This window comes from Pteropus alecto, unplaced genomic scaffold (genome assembly GCF_000325575.1).
Source record: "Pteropus alecto unplaced genomic scaffold, ASM32557v1 scaffold202, whole genome shotgun sequence".
In the NCBI taxonomy this organism is placed as follows: Eukaryota; Metazoa; Chordata; class Mammalia; order Chiroptera; family Pteropodidae; genus Pteropus; species Pteropus alecto.
In genome coordinates, this window is record NW_006432451.1 from 366062 (window position 1) to 385951 (window position 19890).

Consider the following 19890-nt stretch of genomic DNA (forward strand, 5'->3'; position numbering starts at 1 on the left):
TTCCCAGTAGTAGGTTATCAGTTCTCTTCCTCTCCTGCCTAGAAAGAAACAGACCAGTCAACTCTCCTTCAATACCTCAATTTCTATCCAATACGTAGTGGGATGCAGGGGATGGTGGGAGGGGGTGGCGTGGGGAGAACCCTTAGGTAGGCATCCATATCGTAAAGCTCCCAAACAGGTCGTAAGTAAGAATGCCTAGGCCTTTAAGAGCATGACAACAGGAAAGCTCATTTATAGGAGCGATAAAGAAATGAGCATTTTTTTCATCTTTTTAGTTCAATTTGGTAAGACTAACTTAAGGTGACCAGTCCTCTGCCCATCACTCAAAAATAACAAAAAAATAACTGGTTCCAGTGTTCTACCTACAACTAGACATTATTCTTTCTCTTCAAAAGTTGGTTCGATAGCCAGTAAAGAAGGAAAAAATATATATAAAAAACATAAATAATAAAATGGCAATAACTATATATCTATCAACAAGTACTTCAAATGAAAAAAAGTGCTCCAATCAAAAGGGAGGCTGGCTGAATGGTAAGAGAACAAGACCCTTGCATATGCTGCCTATGAGACTCACTTCATATCAAAAGACACACTCAGACTGAAAGTAAAGGGATGGAAAAAGATATTTCATGCAAATGGAAATGAAAAAAAAACTGGGGTAGCAATACTTACACCAGACAAAATAGACTTTAAAACAAAGGCTGTAACAAGAGACAAAGAAGGACCCAGTAATTCCACTTCTGAATGCAGTCAATAATATTGTAACAGTTATGTCCGGTGTCAGATGGGTACTAGATTTATCAGGGTGATCACTTTGTAAACTATATAAATCTCTAATTACTATGTTGTACACCTGAAACTAATATAATATTGTATGTTAACTATAATTGACAAATAACAAATATTAATAAAAAAAGAAAATTCCATAACTGAAAAAAAGTTAGATCAAGAAACACAGGGAACAAATCACAGTTCATCTCCTCTATGAAAAACCTAGAAATTGGGAGAACAGTAAATAGGTAGTAGCAAAAGCAGAAAGAAATGTTATTTCGTTCTTTAAATTTAAAGTGTTTGTGCAATACCTCTTTCCTCTATAGTTTTTCATTTGCATGTAATGTCCTTTATACTATAAATCACTATAGAGACAGAAAGGTATGATGTGGTGCCAGAGAGCTAGGCTGCTCTGTGATCTTGGGCAAGATACTGAATCATCCTGGGTCTCCATTTCCACATCTATAAAACAGATAAGGTAACTGTACTCACCTTACAGAGTAATAACAAAGATAAAGTAGGTTAATACAGATAAAGTATTAGAAATAGTACTTTAAGAGTACTCTGGTTAGTATTTAAATGCTGTTGATAATTCCTTTGGTCACTATTTGAATTCCGTTTACACTGTTTTTTGAAAATATTTCTAATGGCTAAAGTTCCGTGGATTCTTCTGCAGACACACAAAATGGGAGAGGAAGAAACGTATGTGTGTTCAGACAAATATCACTTGTATATTTGTTTTATTTGACTTTCAGTCAAGTGTTTCAATTCTTTTGGAGAAAAATCTGTATTTTACACACTCTTGTGAACAGTTCTTACTCTGGCTGCAGTCTTTTCAAAACAGCATTAATGTACCCAGACTCTCATCACCTTTCTGTTAATACAGTTATTTAATAATGAGTAGAAAGCCGATGTAAGCAATACTTTTTCTCTTGATTATTAGGAAAAAGTAAAACCTTTCAATAATCCCCAAAGAAGACACAGCACTTCCAATTCTACACAATAACAATGAATCAATAACTACTGTACAGTTAACAAATTCTGTAGTACTTAGATTGGGAATCCCAAACCCATTTTTCAGCAACTCTCACGTCCTATTTCTCCATACCCTCTCTAGGGGAAGCTAAGAAGGACCAACAGAAGAAATTCTAGTCCCTTGAGGATACTAAAAGATCAACATAAGTAATACCTTGCTGCCTCTTCCTGCATTTTTCTTGTAGGTAGGTCACAGCTGAAGAAATCTGCAAGGTGTCAATCGATCAGGCTGTCTAATCTCACCTGAGTTTTCACTGCTACTTGGCAATCACTTTGACTTACAATGCATCTGCCCTGATAGCTTTGACAACTTTAACAAACTTTCCTTACTTTCCTCATCTCTATATCTCCCATCCACAAACCAGGCACACATCTCCTCACTCTAGCATAGTTTTCAACCTAGGTGAGGTAGCAAAACCCACCTGAGAAAGCTTTTGCAAGTGATGTGCATCACTGCTCCTGCTGCTGCCTCACTTTCACCCCCAAATTCTTATGTACCTGTTTGGGAGAACAAGCCAGAATCTCAAGGAGAGGCATACATATTTGAAAAGGTGATCTCCTTGTGGATAGAGACCTAATCATATTCATTTACGTACCTAGCACTTAACCTAGTGTCTAATATATAGTAGACCCTCAGCAGACTCCTAAACGAATATACAAACCACCGAAATAGTTTATTTAGATAATCAATCTCATGATCACCAATTCCAAAGTCTCTTGTCGGTTTACAGTCTTTGCAGCATTTTCGCAACGTTGAGGGTAATATGCTATAGTGGTTCAAAGCATAGGCTCTGACGCCAAATTAATGGGTTAGAACATGAACTACACTGCGAAGCATGAACTTTGTAATTTTGGGTAGACATTACTGAACCCCTCTGAGCTTCAGCTTCCTCATCTGTAAAAACGGGGAGAATAAAAGTACCTATCTCATAGGGTACTGTGAAAATGAAATGTTAGTACATGTAAAGAGCTTAAGCTGAGTGCTCAGAATATAGCACACAGTTCATAAATGTGAGCTAACATTTTCATCATCATTATTAAAGCCCATGACATAAGTTAAAATTTGTTCCCTGGCTTTTGTGACCTTACCCACTATCATGCTCCTCCTCTCTGACTTTTTCAGTTGCCTCCTCTGTTTTAGTTTTACTCAAGATTCTATTCTCACTGCTTTTCTTTACTCTTACTCTTAGCAATCTCATTTCGCTCCTAAGGCTTCACCTATCATCTCCATGTGGACGAAGCCAACCTTGGCTTCTCTCTCCCAAGCTCCAACTCAAACTCCCCTGTTGAGGACTTAAATCATCATCACACTTCAGATTAGCAAATCTCATTTCCATAGATTTATAAAACCCAAGGATTTAATAATCCTAGGTTCTACACCTATTAGTTCATGACCATAGGCTAATTACTTGATCTCTCTGTGCTGTTTCTTTATCTATAGATGAGGATAATGAAAGTATTTACCTTACTGGGTTGTCATGAGGAATAAATGAGAAAATATGCAAAACATATAGTATAATGAATTGCACATAAAACGCTCAATAAATGGTAGCTTTGTTATGTCAGACTCAGATGCATTTTGGCTGCTCAAGTTGGTTTGCTGTGGCCTGACTCTAGTATGTGTGGGTCTGAGAATTCTTGAGAATTAGAAAATGAGATTACCTTCAGAGAGTTTAACTTGAACATGAACACACAATCGTTTAAAGCAGTGATGTTACCAGAAGAGAGAATGAATGTGAAGCTAGTAGAACTAGACATCTTTAATCAGATTGAAAGTATTTATATAGCAAAAGAAACAACATGGCAGTCTACAGTGGCTTAGAATGGCAATTTATGGAAACAGAGGAAATGTTGTGTCCTAGGGGCTCCAGAATTCAGGGCAGGTCTAAGTCCAGCGGGGAAAGGGTATGAACACAGAATCTTGCATTAAACGCAAGACCTTCCCTATATGTCTTTGGACTGTACCAGACAATCAGCCTGACTCAATTAAAAACTCACTTCATCTAATTCCACTTGTTCTGAGTCACACTTTGCTATTTGCTCTATAAATCCTTGTTATAGGTTAGCTTCCCCATAAAGGCCTGCTTCCACAGAAAATGTTTTAGTCAAATGAATATATTTTTATTTCCAATCCCTGTTACAGGGATTTTTCATGATGAATTAATACAGCGACTTTCATGATCTGAGTTTCCTTATTACAGAGAGAGAAAGTGCTGATCTTGCCAACATGAATATTTCTATTCTCTGTGGCAGTTACATTTCACATTATGAATTAACTGATTAAAAGAATCTGAAGCCAAATGCCTGAATTTGAACCCTGGTTCTGGTATCTACTAGTTCACAACCACAGGCAAGTTATCCGATCTCATTATGCCTGTTTCCTTATCTATGTAATGGAAATGATGATAGTATTTACCTCACTGGGTTGTCATGAGGAATAAATGAGAAAATATACAAAACATATAGTACAATGAGCATAAAGTGCTCAGAAAATGGTAGCTTTGTTATCTCCATCTCAGTTGCATTTTGGTTCACTGTGGCCTGACCCTGGTATGTATGGATCTAATCAGATACAGTTCCATGAGATGAGATCCAGACTACTTCCAACTTTTCCCTAAAGGCCACAGTGTTTTAAAAAAATTTTATTCAAAATTGGGTATAAACGAATGGCGTGTATTCTTCTGAGACAATGGGCCAGAGTTTTCATCAGGTCCTCAATAAGTACATGACCCTGAACAGATTTTTAAGAACAAAACAAAACCTATTGCCTTAACATTACCACTACCATTTTCATCTTTTTCTTCTCCTCTTAAATGATGTCTATATCTTCCCCTGGAACTCTAATGAAAAAGTTACAGTATTTTAAAAAGTCTTTTTCTGTAATGTTATTCTATTATAATCCTTCCCATTTTCAAAACTGCCAGGTTATTTCCTCAAGAGAACTGTAAGAATATTACTTCGTCTACTCAAAAACATGGCAACTCTCTAACATCCAAATATCTTACCTGAGCATTCAAGCCTCTATGACATGGCCATAATCTACCTTACCTTTCCAGCCTTGTCCTCCATAAACAGCCCTAAAAGAGTCACTTGCTATTGCAGAACTTCATGCAGCTATCCTCCATATCTCATCTTACTCTGTCTAGAATGTCTTTTCACCATCTTGTGCTTTCTTCAACACTGCTTTCTCAAGTAAAACAACACCCTTCTTTAAGAGTCACTATCTTTAATAACAGATATATTTAATTCTTCCTGTTAAATAGTAAATTCTTTGGAGGATAGGGGCTACGGCCTTCTTTTATATTCTCAATTTACCTAGTATGGTGGCTTATGATAAGTTTAGATAAATATTCATTCTCTGGTAATCTTTTCAAAGTTAGCAGGCAGAACATTCTAATCTACTATATTCCAAGAATTTCTAGATAGTCATTAAATTCGAAGCACCAAATTTCAACCTGTTAACTAAAGGCAAAAACTGTTATGACATAACATGCCAATAAATTTTAAACGAACACTGTCATAGTCATAGTTATGCCTTAGAGAAGATGATTACAGCATTATAAAGATTAAGTGGACAATGGACTTTCATATTACATAGATGATAATGGTATTCTATCACCGAGGACTTACAGAAGAGTAACAGAAACCATCTCCTCTTCCCTTCAAATACATATGTTCTATGAAGTATACAGTACAATTATCTCAGTAATTGCCTAGAAACATTCAAGGCCCAGTTACTGACAGAGGTAATGTTTCAATCCAAGGTTACTAAATCAGGGGCAAGTTCCCTAGGCCAGTGGTTCTCAACACTTGCTGCTCCTTAGAATCCCCTGCAGTGTTAGAAAGAACAGATTCCTGGGCCTCTCTCCAGATTGACTAAATTAGACTCAGGGAATGCTGCTGAAGATTAAAGTTGTTTTAAAAATTCCTGGTAGATTCCAATTTTCAGCCAGAGCTGAGAACCACTGCCCTAGACTAGCTCAAAATCTTGTGTACCTTGACAGTTAACATAAAAGGCTTCCTTTTAAGATCACCTTAAGCTCTATGGAATGGCTGAAACTTATTCTCTGACTTGCTGACTTGGGCCTATATGTCAACACTTAATCTTGAATTAAAAGAGCTACTATCTTTTTTTCTGGGATGAGGCATTACCAAGAAGTTCATGATAGGATTCTTGGGCTGCCTTCTCTACCACTTCACAGGATGTGGGCACTTACACTCTTCTTTACTTGGTGAAGTTACATTCAGTTCTGTCGGAAGCGGCTGCTGGCTGGGACTAAGAGTTGGCGTGGTTATCGAGGTATTGGTGTTGTCACTGGTGGTCTCTTCGGAAAACAAGTCTGATTGGCTGTTACTTGTACTTGGAGTGGAATCATCGTCTGGTTGTTTCTTTTGAAAATCTGAAGAGAAAGAATGAGAAAACCAGTTTAATGAAGAGGTTTCACAATCTTCTTGGTATTAGAAAACAATGAAAGTTAGTATAAAAATTAAATGTAATAGCAGCAATAAAAAAAGGCGACTTTGGGTGGTTAAAAAGTAGAAGTAAAATACTGGTCAAAAACATAAAATTGTTGGAGGGTAACTAGAGCGAAAGCTTTCCAAGGTCTTTGTATTATTCAGAAGAATGGTAGAATGCTGATTTTAAAATATGACTTTGCAAAGCAAACTGCATACTAAAATATTAGGGGTAATCAATAAAAGGGAAAAAAAGGAATACAGAAAATCTGTTCAAACAAACAGAGGATAGGTTTGTTTGAAGGGAAAAAAACTGCAGAGAACAAAGCAGGGTAAACAGAAAATACCTAATGGCAGATGGTAGATAGAAATAAGTACAGACACATACCAGTAATGGAAATAAATGTAAAAGACTAAGCTTAGTAGTTACAAGACAGAAAATTCAGATTGAATAAACAAAGTTTTGCTCTTTGCAGTTTATGAGATACTAAAAACAAACATGAAGATACAGAAAATTTTAAAGTAAAAATATACTAGCAAATACACATGATTAAAAAGCCAGTAATAGGTATAGTACTGTCAGAAAATGTAGGCTTTAAGGCAAAAAGCATATTAGAGGTAAATAGGATCACTATATAATAGCAAAAAAAAATTTTTTAACCAGGAAGATAAAACAATTCTGAACCTGTATGTACCTAATAACAAAGCTTTAAAATCTAGAAAACAAAAATGATTGTAATTAGTGGAAACTGGCAAATTTACTATCATAATGGGAAGATTTTAATATAGCTGTCTCAGATAAAGTAGTAAAATTGGTTAAGATTAGTAAACATGTACCAACTCATGTACCCCAAATTAGATAATAAATTATTTTCAAACACATGTGGAACATTTATAAAAACTAACTGAAACCTGGCTAACCCTTGACAACACATTAGACTTTATTATAAAGCAAAAGTCTCAATAGATGCCAAAGAGTTCTTAAGATACAGACATATTAGCTGACCACAGAACAATTAAGTTAAAAATACATAACAAAAAATGCTACATATTTGGAAACTTTTTTATTTTAATTTAATTTTAATTTTTTTTAGGCGAGGCAACCCTTGGTTGACCTCACAGATTGCAAGGACCTTGTCATCTTATAATCTCTTATTTTTTATTTTTTATGCCTATAACACCTGGTCTTCCTAGGTGGTCCCTCATCCAAATACTAACCAGGCCCGACCCTGGTTAGCTTCTGAGATCAGACGGGACTGGGCTTGTTCAGGGTGGCATGGCTGTAGACGCAAAGAAATTTCAAAAAGTACACTTTTAACTCATAGGTCAAATCAGAAAACAGAAAATTAGAAAATATTTATAATTAAACAATAATAAAATTACTACCTATCGATATCTGGTAAATATAAAGATGCACATACATTACCTACACCAATCATTTCATTCCTAGGTATATGTCTGAGAGAAACTCAACACACATGTACAAGGATCTTAATGATATATTATTTGTGATAGTAAAAAGTTAGATACAACCTAGAGGTCCCTATATTGTATATATTCCAATAATGGAATAATATACATAATGAGAACAAGTAACTATTGCCACATATATTAACATGAATCTCAAAATCATAACGCTGACAAAAAAAAAGCATGTCACTAAATAACATAGTAAGATAGTACTTACATAAACATTAAAAACAGGTAAAACTCAATATATTGTTTAGGAACATGTACGTTTAAACCATTAAAAAATATTAACCCAATTCAGCACAGAGGTTACTTCTTAAGTTGAGGGAGGGGGATGTGAAGGTGAAAAATATGCAGAAATATTAAAAATTACAGGTAATGTCCACTGACAGAATAGATTAAAATGGTATATTCTAGCATATAATGGAATACTCTGTGGCAGTTAAACTAAATGAATAAAGCTACAAATGTAACAGGAAAATCTCAAAAACAATGCAGGGAGAAAAGCAAGCTATAGGATATATGTAGTATAGTAATATTTATGTGAAAAATTTAAATATGTAAAAATACCACATATTGTTTATGCATACATATTTACAATATAAAAACATACATGGAAATGATACACCAAATTCAGGATAGTGGTTATTGGGAGTGTGGAGGGAGGGGAATAAGGGTCTTCAAATCTATCTGTAATTTTTTATTTCTTAAAGCTGGTGGTGGGTTATAATCACTATGTATATTGTCTGTTTCACTTAAAAAACCTAATACTAATCTATTAAGTACAGATTATATTTTACTATGTCAATTCAAAGAAGAAAAAGATCTTGATAATTCCACACTGTCTTGTCTTTTGAACCACAAAGAAGCTTCTGCTATTATGCTCTATAACCTCATCAGACATATTCTGAGCATAAGAATAGCTAGCATTTATGTTCATTTACTGTGGCCAGGCACTAAAAAATGCTTTAGGTTATGTAACTCATTTACTTTAATCCTATGGATAACTCTAATATGGGAGGTATAATTAATACTACTTTTTGAGGAAGAAATTGAACCTCAGAAAGTTTTGGTAATTTGTTTCAAGTTAATGGCTAGTAAGGAGCAAGATCAGAATTTAAATACAGGTCCTGACACCAAAACCCATGGTCTTCAATCATGACCACAGGATGCAGGAATGGTGAACACAACACTGGCCCAAGGAAAAGGCCTCCATGTCAAGCCCCCACCCATTTATAGCATCAAAGGTAAGTGCAACATAAGAATCACTACCCTGCTGTGCAGATCAGTGATCTAAAGCTTCTACTGCTTCTCTTCTGTGTATGTATTTCTTAGCCACTTTCTTATTCTTCAGTGTTTTGACACTTTTAAATAGCTTATTATCTCAATGTTATTTGTAAAGCACCTTCAGAGAAAAAGGTACTATATAAATGGAATAAAAATACTGCAATAATGATGTTTCTTTTTTATGTTATGCCATCTCATTAGTTCTCCTATGCCAATAATCATTGTGTCCCTTCTATAACTCTCTCTCTACCATTTAACTGGAAATGTTATAAGGCCCTAAAAGTGAAACTGAATCATCATTGTACCATCTAGCACAATCCCCAGTCCCCCAGACAGACACACACGTACACTCACTCACTCAGGCACAATGACCCGTAGGGGTTAAATCATGTTTTTGTTTAAAGACATTGTTACCAGGTACCACTCACACAATCTTCAGTCCATGCTTGCCATATTCCTTAATGCTCAGGTATTTTTCTTTAAGTTTTCTTTTGTACATATGAAGTTGACACACTTAACCCTATCCTCCCACTAGGCCTTTTCTGCATCTGCACATGGCGATGGTATGGAAAATCATCAGGCTAAAAGTATTCATTACAAATCACATTGGCTCACACAAAAGAACTAGTTGCAGCTCTAAAAATTCTCTACTTCAGTTCAATAAAGAACCCAAGAATCACAGAATTTTTCAATCAGAATTAATTTTAAAGATCCAATTCAATCTTCTCATCTTACAGAAAAAGAAAGCAAGAGCCAAGGGAGTAAATTAATGCTAACTCACCAGAAATTTAGTCAATCCTAAGAGTTTTCTCTTAGGCTAAAGTTAGCAGCTCGTATTATAGAAAGAGCTTTGGAACTAAATCTGGATTCAAATCCTCACTTTGTTATTTACTGGGCATATGGCTAAAAGCAAATTATTTAATCTTTTGGGGTCCTGTCTGTAAAATGAAGGGAAGGAGTTATTTCTACCTCTCATAATAATGTGGTTTAGATAAGATAATTTATTTACATAAAGTATCTAGCACATGGATACTCAACAAATGACAGTCATTAAAAATAAAAGGTATTTCCCTAATTTAAAGAGCACAGAATTAGCTCTTTTTACTTTTTACTCTTGTTCCTTTCTTTCTGAATCATTCTGCATCCAACTTCTGACTCTGACTCACCCCCCAAAACCCATAAGTCTACTCTAAGGACAAAAGGAAGTAGATCTGAATTACACGTAAAAAAGTAAACGACAAAAAAGGCAGAGAGACTATGTTCACTCTACAATAAAAAGCAGTGCAGAAGTGCAGACAGTGTCACTTCATTTGCCCCAGACACAGTAAGGACTTGTTCACTTGTTTTACACTTTTTTTTTTTTAAATAAGTGAGAAAATTAGACATCTCCAAGCTTATTCATTTCTATGAGGAAAAAATATATATAATTATCTATTTTTGTAAATTGATAAGTTAATGGTATATCCAAAGGTGTAAACTTGATCTTGAATACAGCTGTGAGTCTGAAAGAGGTTTATATGATTAAAACTTTTCCAAATTAAAGTTATTTGCAAAACCTGAGTAAAAACCTTTGACCTTTAATGGGATTATTGTTCAGAAGTGAACAGAAGCCAAGATCTTGGTAGATTTACCTTATTATCAACTAAGGGGAAAAATAATTTCCCAACGAAGGTGTCTTGGGACCTGAGATATCCAGAAAATGAGATGTTTCCACAAAATAGAAAAACTGACCTAATGGTACCAGCTGAGCCAAAATGGCCAGTAAAGTCCCTGGGGCTGGTTGCCCACCTACTCACTGGACGTATTTTTTTCCACTGTTTTCAGAATGATTTTTCTCACGGGTCAATCTTCTTACTACAAGACTGGGAGCACAGAAAAGCACCTCGTCCTGCTCTTCTGAGAAGCCCATTCACCTGGGCAGTCTCACTGAAACTATACTTTATTTAGTCATTACTCAAAACTCACCTTTGATATGTATATGCCTCAATTTGTTTTTCTTTCAGATATACTACACAGATTTGGCAAGATTGCTTAGCTCATTTCAATTCCCACCCCACTTCCAGATAATGAAAATGACTTTTTTAATAGTTTGTTCAAGGTAGAGAATACACAAAAGTGATTTGAAAGGATTTCACTAAACCTTTGTTCTTTGAAGTAAGTCTTTTGTCCTTTTTGAAATCCTCTTCAGTGACCTAGTTTTTGCTCTTCGCAATATATCATGAATATGTTTATTTTGTCACATACAAATCAATGTGATCACTGATGGGTAAGTATTATATCCACTTATATATAACACAGCAATCAAAGCAATTCACTATTGTTATACATTTATCAATTTTTCACTATTACAAGCAAGATTTCATCGAACACTCTTAGGTTATATTGCTAGAAGTAGATCAATTGGGTAAGAGAGGATGCACATTTTTAAAGCATTTGGTACATATTGTCGAATTTTCTTGGCACAACACCCTGTGAATTCCCACAGCACACGACTTCCCATGGTGTATGAGAATCATTTATTCACTTGTCAGTCTCCCACATTATACAGGCCCAAGAAAAAAATAGTGCTCAATAAATGTTAACAAAGTGGCAAAATGATTTTCTGTAGAAAACTTATCATTGGATTACATTTAAAATTGTTTATCAATTGTTATTTTAAACCTTTTCATAAACTATTTTGTGTGTCTAAGGGCATTCTTAGCATCATCTGGATTTGCATTTATAAAAGATAAAGCACTCAGTACCTGTAAATTTCTACTTTTATAATCAGTAAGTAAGACAAGAAATTCAACTGCATTTGTTCTCACTCATTAAGTCTGTTTGGCCACTAATAACGCTTCTGTAACATTATTATAGGCATTAAAGCTAAGTGTAAAGAAAATCAAGTTGGAGGTGAAAAAGAATCTAAGAGTTAAGTACCTACCATACGGGCAAGGCACTCAACAGAGCCTTAAGTTCATTTTCTCATTTAATCCTCAAAATAAAATGGGCAGTAGATGTCATCTCACGTTTTAGTAGAGGAAAGTGGGGCATGGCAAGGTTGGGCAACCTGTCTCCTTCTAACAAGTGCTGGAGCTAGGGTTTGAGACCAAGGTTTATACGACTCTAATGTCCACACTTTTCCCACTGTAGCATGTATCACTGAAGCAACCACCGCCTACCTTGCCAAAAGGTAATAGCATGCAGTGGAAAAGGGTTACTTTTCTACTTCCCACATTCCCATTCTCAGTCTCCAAACCTCACCTGACTCTGTATCACAGATTACAACTCCATGTTCCCACTGGAAGTTTTAATTTGGTGTTCGACACCATAAAATGCTTCATGTTTTAAGTACTCTATTATAGAAGAATATGAATGTTGCAAATAAAAATTCAATTCTGTAATCTCAAGTTTGGTTCATGTAAGGTACTGTATAAAGGCTTCCTTTATCAGAATAGTGTTCTTTCTCTTCTTCTTCATCCCTTCTCTTAATTTATGTACATAACAGGCTACAGCCTCCATTCATAAGGAAATTTCTAGGTTTTTGAAGATGCACTTTCCTACGCCACCCAATCACAAATTTCGGATCTTATTTTAAAAAACTACAAAACCATGAGCAGTAGCCAGTCAATTCATAAAATTCTAGTAGCTAGATGTTAACCTGGGTTAACAGCTTCAGCAAAGACAAACTGGTTTAAATAAGAATTTGCAAGAACCAAAGGACTGTTTTAAAAATCTTACCCTGGATCCTAGACTATGGAGAAAACTGTGATCTACTTAATGTGGCTGGGTTCATTTAAGCTTCCTTTCATAAAAACAAAAATCTTTACCCTACCCAAATCTCACTTCTCATGATGATTCCTTCTATTTAAATATCAGACTGTCTTTACTGATCTCAGAATATTCAGACTGGTACTGATTGATACTTTCAGACAAGTTTAAAATATACATGTTACACACACACACACACATCTCCTATTGATGATAAATGACTCCTGTCCTATGTTCCCTATCTATGCCCATAAATATGTCCACTTTGAGGTGCTTTAATTCAGAAATTAAAATAGACCTTGTCTTCTGCCCTTGTCCCCATCTCAGGGATTGGCACCAACATTTTCCTAGAGGCTGAAGTCAGAAGCCTGGGAATCACCTCAGACTCCATATTCGCCCTCCCTTAATTCTACATCTCAGAAATCACCAAGTCTAGTCATTTACAATTTCTAAACATTTCCTGAATCCATCCATTTCGCCATTACACTCTAGTCTAAGTCAAGGTCATTTGTCAGATTCCTTCGATAGCAACTGAAACAATTTATTTGCATCCTATCCTCTTTTAGGCCACTCTAATTCATTTTCCACAAAGCAATCAGAATGACATAGAATACAAATTCTAACAGTCATTTTCCTCTCAAGTCCCGTTTGCTTAGATTCAGACCACAAAGTTGCAAATTTTTGTTTGGACGGACTCCCAAAAGCATATCTCCTACTGCCTTTATAAATCAGATCCAAAATTTTAAACATGGCCTAGAAGTTAGAAGCCTCTCCAAGAATTGGCTTCTGGCTTATCTCTTCTATCTCATCTCAAGCTACTGCTTTTCTCCCTCTCCTTGCTTCAGCCATTCTGAGGTCCTCCTGGGTTTTTCAAACATTCCAGGCTCTTTCACAACCTGGAGTATTTTGATCAAGGCATGTGCGAGACTATTTTTCTTTATCCTGATATTCATCTTGGTAATTTCTACTCATCTTTGACCTTAACATAAGCACTATGTCCTCAGGGAGGCCCTTAAGATTATTCATAGAGGGCACTTAAATATTTGTTGGATGAATGTTTTATTCACTATATATCCTAGCCCCTAGCAAAATACCTGCCACATAATGCACAACATAGATTTGCTGAATTTAAATTATTTGATAATGGTGAACATCTTACGTTTTAAAATATTAGTTTTCTCAGACATTAATGAACTTCAAATGGCTATAAAATTTATTCATAAAAAGCAAGACTGCTTCTACATACAAAAATATTAAGTGCTCTGTCAATAAGCAGATAAATTTGATTTTTACAAACTATCCCTGCACAAATGTTTCTTCCTTACTACTCACGACAGGTAACTGGTTCTGATAATACTCAAAAGTTCAAGACCTCTCAAGTCCCGTTTGCTTAGATTCAGACCACAAAGTTGCAAATTTTTGTTTGGATTGGCTCCCAAAAACATGTCTTCGAATGCTTCTTGTAAAATAACCAACAAGAGAATGAATATATGAAGCTGACAAAGCTTACAAACAAAACTCTTATCAGTAATTATGCTTATTTTATAATCTGGTTTATCACTGAAATTATGCAGTCCTTAGATTCTTTGTACCCGTAGAGCCTACTGCTCAAAAGTGTGAACTAGCAAAAAAGTTATTTGGAGGAAGGCTTGTTTCTTATACAGCATTTATTGTGCAGACTATACAGTTTTCCCAGTAATACTGTCTCATATTCATTTACAGGGCATAAATTAACATGTTAACTTTACAGCAAATATCTAAAAATCCATTAGTACTACAATAACATGCACAAGAGACACGTTTATCTCATTTCAGTCTAACCACAAAATGTGTTAATTTTTTAAGAAAGTGAAAACACAAGAAGTTTTTTGAATATTGTGACATTAAATCTAGTTTCAACAAAATGAGCATTTGATGATCTGCATGCATAAACATACATCCTACACATATAGCTCAACCTTCAAAATTACCAACAAGGTTTGGCATATTGTGGAAATATTAGGCAAAACTGACAAAAACAGGCAAATTAGAACCTAAAAACCTTTGACCTATCTGTTTACAGCTGATCCTTGGTACCATTCAAAAAACCCCTATCAAGCCAGTAGTCCTGTTATTCATGAATCATTCCAATGGCACAGGCAGGTATGGCATCAACATAACCACTAGAGAGGCTGGAGTCTGGAAAAATTTTTTTGGTTCAGACTTAATGTTTCAAACATTAACACAGAACAGAGAATTAGAAAAGCTTTTGGGAATAAATTAGGAAAATATCAAATAAATTAGGAAAAGGTTACCCCCTTTTTGTATATCCTTGATCGTTTCTATAGTTGTATCAAGTCTTCATGCTACCAGTCCTTCATTTTATGGTGCATAAGTCACAGGACAAAAGACAAAACAAAAATACCTCCCACTGGCACCTCCTATTTTGGGAACTGGGAGGGGCACAGTGTTCCTGCTGCTGCCCATTAATACTCTTGGTAACTTGGTCCTCTGCTTCTCTCCATCTATGAGGTAACTCTTGCCTTTAACAAGCTATTCCTACCACCTGATACTTCACTTCCACTAGTTCTCAGCCTCATCATCTCATATCATGGTCACATACTACCAATTTTCAATCCTCCTGCATTTAACTCCTATTGCCAAGCTGACCATTTCACTTGTTTCAGGAAATTCAACTGGGGTGGTGATGGTAACTTTTGAGACACACTATCCCTTAAGATAAAACTTGCACAAGATCCAATAAACTTAAGGTAGCAAAATAATACATAATGTTTGATCTTGTGAAAGTCATGGTATTCTGCACATTCTCCTGATACTCTTTAATAGGCATAATAAGAAAATGTTAGTAAACCCATTCATTACCTCATCTTTTTTAAAAAAAACTGCTCTTAGTTTAAGCCAATGTGTGGTGTGTTACCTTTGGGAAAGAGCTTGACAGTCTTAAAATAATATACCATGTTACACTGTTTGATACTATTTATTTGTGCTGAACATTTTGTAAGTTTCTGTTCATAAATGGCATATAAACTTTTGTTCACATTTTATTTGTTAAAAGATGTTGCCTGGCTGAGCCTGTAATGAGGACAGGGAAGTATAATCCTTCCATTGGAAGGGGCAGCAAATATGTGAGAACAATACAATCAGGGGTTCATAACTTGTGTGCATAGAAAATTTTGCATACAGGTATATCTCATTTTATTGCACTTAGCTTTATTGTGCTTCAAAATTATTGCATCTTTCACAAATTAAAGGTTTGTGGAAACCCTGCATCAAGCAAGGCTACTGGTGCCATTTTTCCAACAGCATCTGCTTACTTCATATCTGTCACATTTTGGTGCACTATTTGGTGCAATAACTTTTGCAATATTTCAAACCTTTTCATTATTATCATATTTGTTATGGTGATTTGTGATCAGTGATATTAGATGTTACTACTGTTTGAGGGGCACCACCAACTGCACCCATATGATGGTGAACCTAATCGATAACTGTTCTGTGTATGCTGACTGCTTCACTGGCCATCTCCCCATCTCTCTCCCCCTCCTGAGGCTTCCCTTATTCTCTGAGACACAACAATATTGAAATTAGACAATAACTCTACAATGGCCTCTAAGTGTTGAAGTGAAAGAGTCTCATGTCTCTTGCTTTAAATCAAAAGCTAGAAATGACTAAGTGAAGAAGGCATGTCAAAAGCTGAGATAGGCTGAAAGCTAGGCCTCTAACACCAAAGAGTTAGACAAGTTGTAAATACAAAGGAAAAGTTCTTGAAAGAAACCAAAAGTGCTACCACAGTGAATGATAAGAAAGCAAAGCTGCCTTACTGCTAATACAGAGAAATTTTTAGTGGTCTGGATGGACAGAAGATCAGAACAGCCACAACATTCCCTTTAAGCCAAAACCTAGTCTAGAACAAGGCCCTAACTCTTCAATTCTATTAAAGCTGAGAGAAGTGAAGAATCTGTAGAGGAAAGTCTGAAGCTAGCAGAGGTTAGTTCATGAGGTCTAAGACACTGTCTCCATAACATAAAAATACAAGGTGAAACAGCAAGTGCTGATGTAGAAGCTGCAGTAAGTTATCCAGAAGATCTAGCTAACATAATTAATGAAAATGGCTATACTAAATAATAGACTTTCAATGTAGATGAAATAGCCTTATACTGGAACAAGATTCCATCTAGGACTTTCATAGCTAGAGAGAAGTCGATGCCTGGATACAAAGCTTCAAAAAACAGGCTGACACTCTTGTTACGGACTAATGCAGCTGATAACTTTAAATTGAAGCCAATGCTCATTTACCATTGTGAAAATCCGAGAGCCCTTAAGAATTATGTTAAATCTACTCTGCCTGTGCTCTATAAATAATAATGGGTGACAGCACATCTATTTACACCATGGCTTGATGAATATTTTAAGCTCAATGTTGAGACCTACTGCTCAGAAGAAAAGATTCTTTTCAAAATATTACTGCTCACTGACAATGTACCAGGTCAGCTCTGATGGAGATGTACGACGAGATTAACGTTGTTTTCATGCCTGCTAACGCAACACCCATTCTGCAGCCCATGGATCAAGAGGTAATTGTGACTTCCAAGCCTTACTATTAAATAAATACATTTTGTAAAGCTATAGCTGCCATAGACAGTGATTTCTTTCATGGATCTGGACTAAATAAATGAAAAACCTTCTGGAAAGGAGTCACTATTTTACATGCCATTAAGAACATTCATGATTCATGGGAAGAGGTCAAAACATCAATATTAACAGGAGCAAGAAGTTGACTCCAATCCTCATGGATGACATTCATAGACTCCAGACTTAAGCAGAGGAAGTAACCGCAGATCTGGTGGAAACAGCAGAGAACTAGAAATGGAGCCTGAAGATGTGACTGAACTGTTGCAATCTCATAAAATTTTAATGGATAAGGAGTTGCTTCTTATGGATTAGCAAAGAAGTGGTTTTTTGAGATGGAATCTACTCCTGGTGACAATGCTATGAAGATCGTTGAAATGACAACAAAAGATTTAGAATATTACATACGCTTGGTTGATAAAATGGCAGAGAGATTGATTCCAATTTTAAAGTTCTACTTTGGGTAAAATGCCAGCAAACAGCATTGCATGCTACAGAGAAACAGTTCATAAAAGTAAGAGTCAACTGATGTGGCAAACTTCACTGTTATCTTATTTAAGAAACTGCCACAGAGAGTTTGGAGAAACATGGCAGAGTGAGAAACAACCTCAGATCCCTCCACTTGAAACAATAAGTTGAACATCTAAAACTCAACAAAATCACCCAAACTGCATACTACTAGCACATCTGAGCGTGGAATCTGTGCATAAGAGCTACCACAAGTCAGAACTCAGGGTGTTGGGCAATGGACTGGGAGAAATAAAGAAGCTGCCTCTCATAGCCACTGGAGCTCCCTGTAGGATGAAAGGGAGAGCAGAAGTTATGGCGACTTCCCTGAAAAGCCCTGCCTGGGAGAGTTGTGAGTTCCATGCAGCCAGCGGCAGGGCCCAGTCATCGGGGCAGAAGCAGGGAAACCGGACGGCAAAAAAACAACAGCTGACTTTTACCTGCTGTGGTTGCAAAACCGAGGTTGAGCTGCATCTCTCATCCACCAACCCAGAAGAAACCTTCCCCCATACCCTCCAACCGAACACTGCAGAGTCCCAGGGGAAACTGAGCAAACGCTACCAAAACTGTTGCTAACAATGACAGGGACTGAAACTGAGGGTAGCGAGTGTGATTAAATATCTATAAGAAAACAAAAGGCATTATCAAGTCTTTATATAAAGCAGGGATCCAAGAGGCTTAGACGCCACCTACTGGAAACCAAAATAAAAGTGCATTCTTTGCAGCAGGCTAAAGAGAGATTTTAATAAATCTTCTTTCTGGGAAAAAAGCAGAATACGTTTCCATTAAAGAAAACAAATTATCAAGTCTTTATATAAAGCAGGGATCCAAGAGGCTTAGACGCCACCTACTGGAAACCAAAATAAAAGTGCATTCTTTGCAGCAGGCTAGGCTAAGATTTTAATATTCAGGATGGTACTTGTGAAAAAAACTCAGTGAAGTCAACAGAACACCCAATTACCTCAACCCAAAAAGGCTTTCTCCCAGACACAATGTATTAAAATTATCAAAAATCATCAATGAAAAAAGAATTCTCAGAGCAGCTAGGGAGAAGAAAATGGTGACTTATAAAGGAAAACCTATTCTATTAGATCCAGCCTTCTCAGAGCAAACCTTACATGCCAGAAAGGAATGGAATCAAATATTTAAACTATTAAGTGAAAGGAATTACCAGCCTAGAATAAAATAAATATCCAGCTAAGCTCTCCTTTGGATATGAAAGAGAAATAAAGACCTTTCCAGACATACAAAAATTGAAGGAATTATCCACTATGAGACCTGGACTACAAGAAATAATGAAAGGGGTCAGCTCACCTAAAACAAAATGACAAAAAACAAACAAACAAAAAACCACACAAAACATAATTAGGAGTAAAGTGATTATCCAGCAGGCAAATAGAAGCAGAAGAGTGCAACCTTTACTAAGAACAAGGCGTTATAAGCTTAAATAATAAGAAGAGAATTACTATAGCAAGATAGTAATGACATTCAGCATACACAGGGACAAACTGAAATAAGAATGACTGAAAAGAAGAGGATTCAAAGATTCAAATTTGTAAAGAAAAATGAAGATGAGGAATGCACAGAAGAAAATGGACTACTCTATATGTATAACTATCCTTTACATATTCGTAATGGTAACCACATACAGAAGACTCAGAACTGAAGTATATAACATAAAACGAAGAACAAGAGGCAAAACCCACAAAAGCCAACCAAAATAAAGAAAACAGAAACACAAAGACAAGGAGCAATGGAAACACCGAGCTACCAGAAAGCAAAAGATAAAATGGCTGTAAGAAGACCTCATATTTCAATAATCACCCTAAATGAAAATGGACTGAACTTACCAATAAAAAGGCACAGAATTGCAGATTGGATCAAAAAACAAAATCCAATCATATGCTGCCTCCAGGAGACACATCTCAGCTCCAAAGACAAATACAGACTCAAAGTGAAAGGGTGGAAAATGATATTTCAAGCAAA

General features: G+C 36.0%; 1 protein-coding gene and 1 pseudogene across 1 annotated transcript in view; both read right to left on the reverse strand.

Annotated features, from left to right (window-relative positions):
* ZFAND3 (zinc finger AN1-type containing 3) overlaps positions 1-19890 on the reverse strand; it is a 204786-nt gene that overhangs the window by 80187 nt on the left and 104709 nt on the right. Inside the window, 1 exon segment of the mRNA XM_006926996.3 lies at positions 6024-6206. Coding sequence (XP_006927058.1) covers positions 6024-6206 — 183 coding nt within the window.
* LOC112476170 lies at positions 7431-7549 on the reverse strand (annotated as a pseudogene).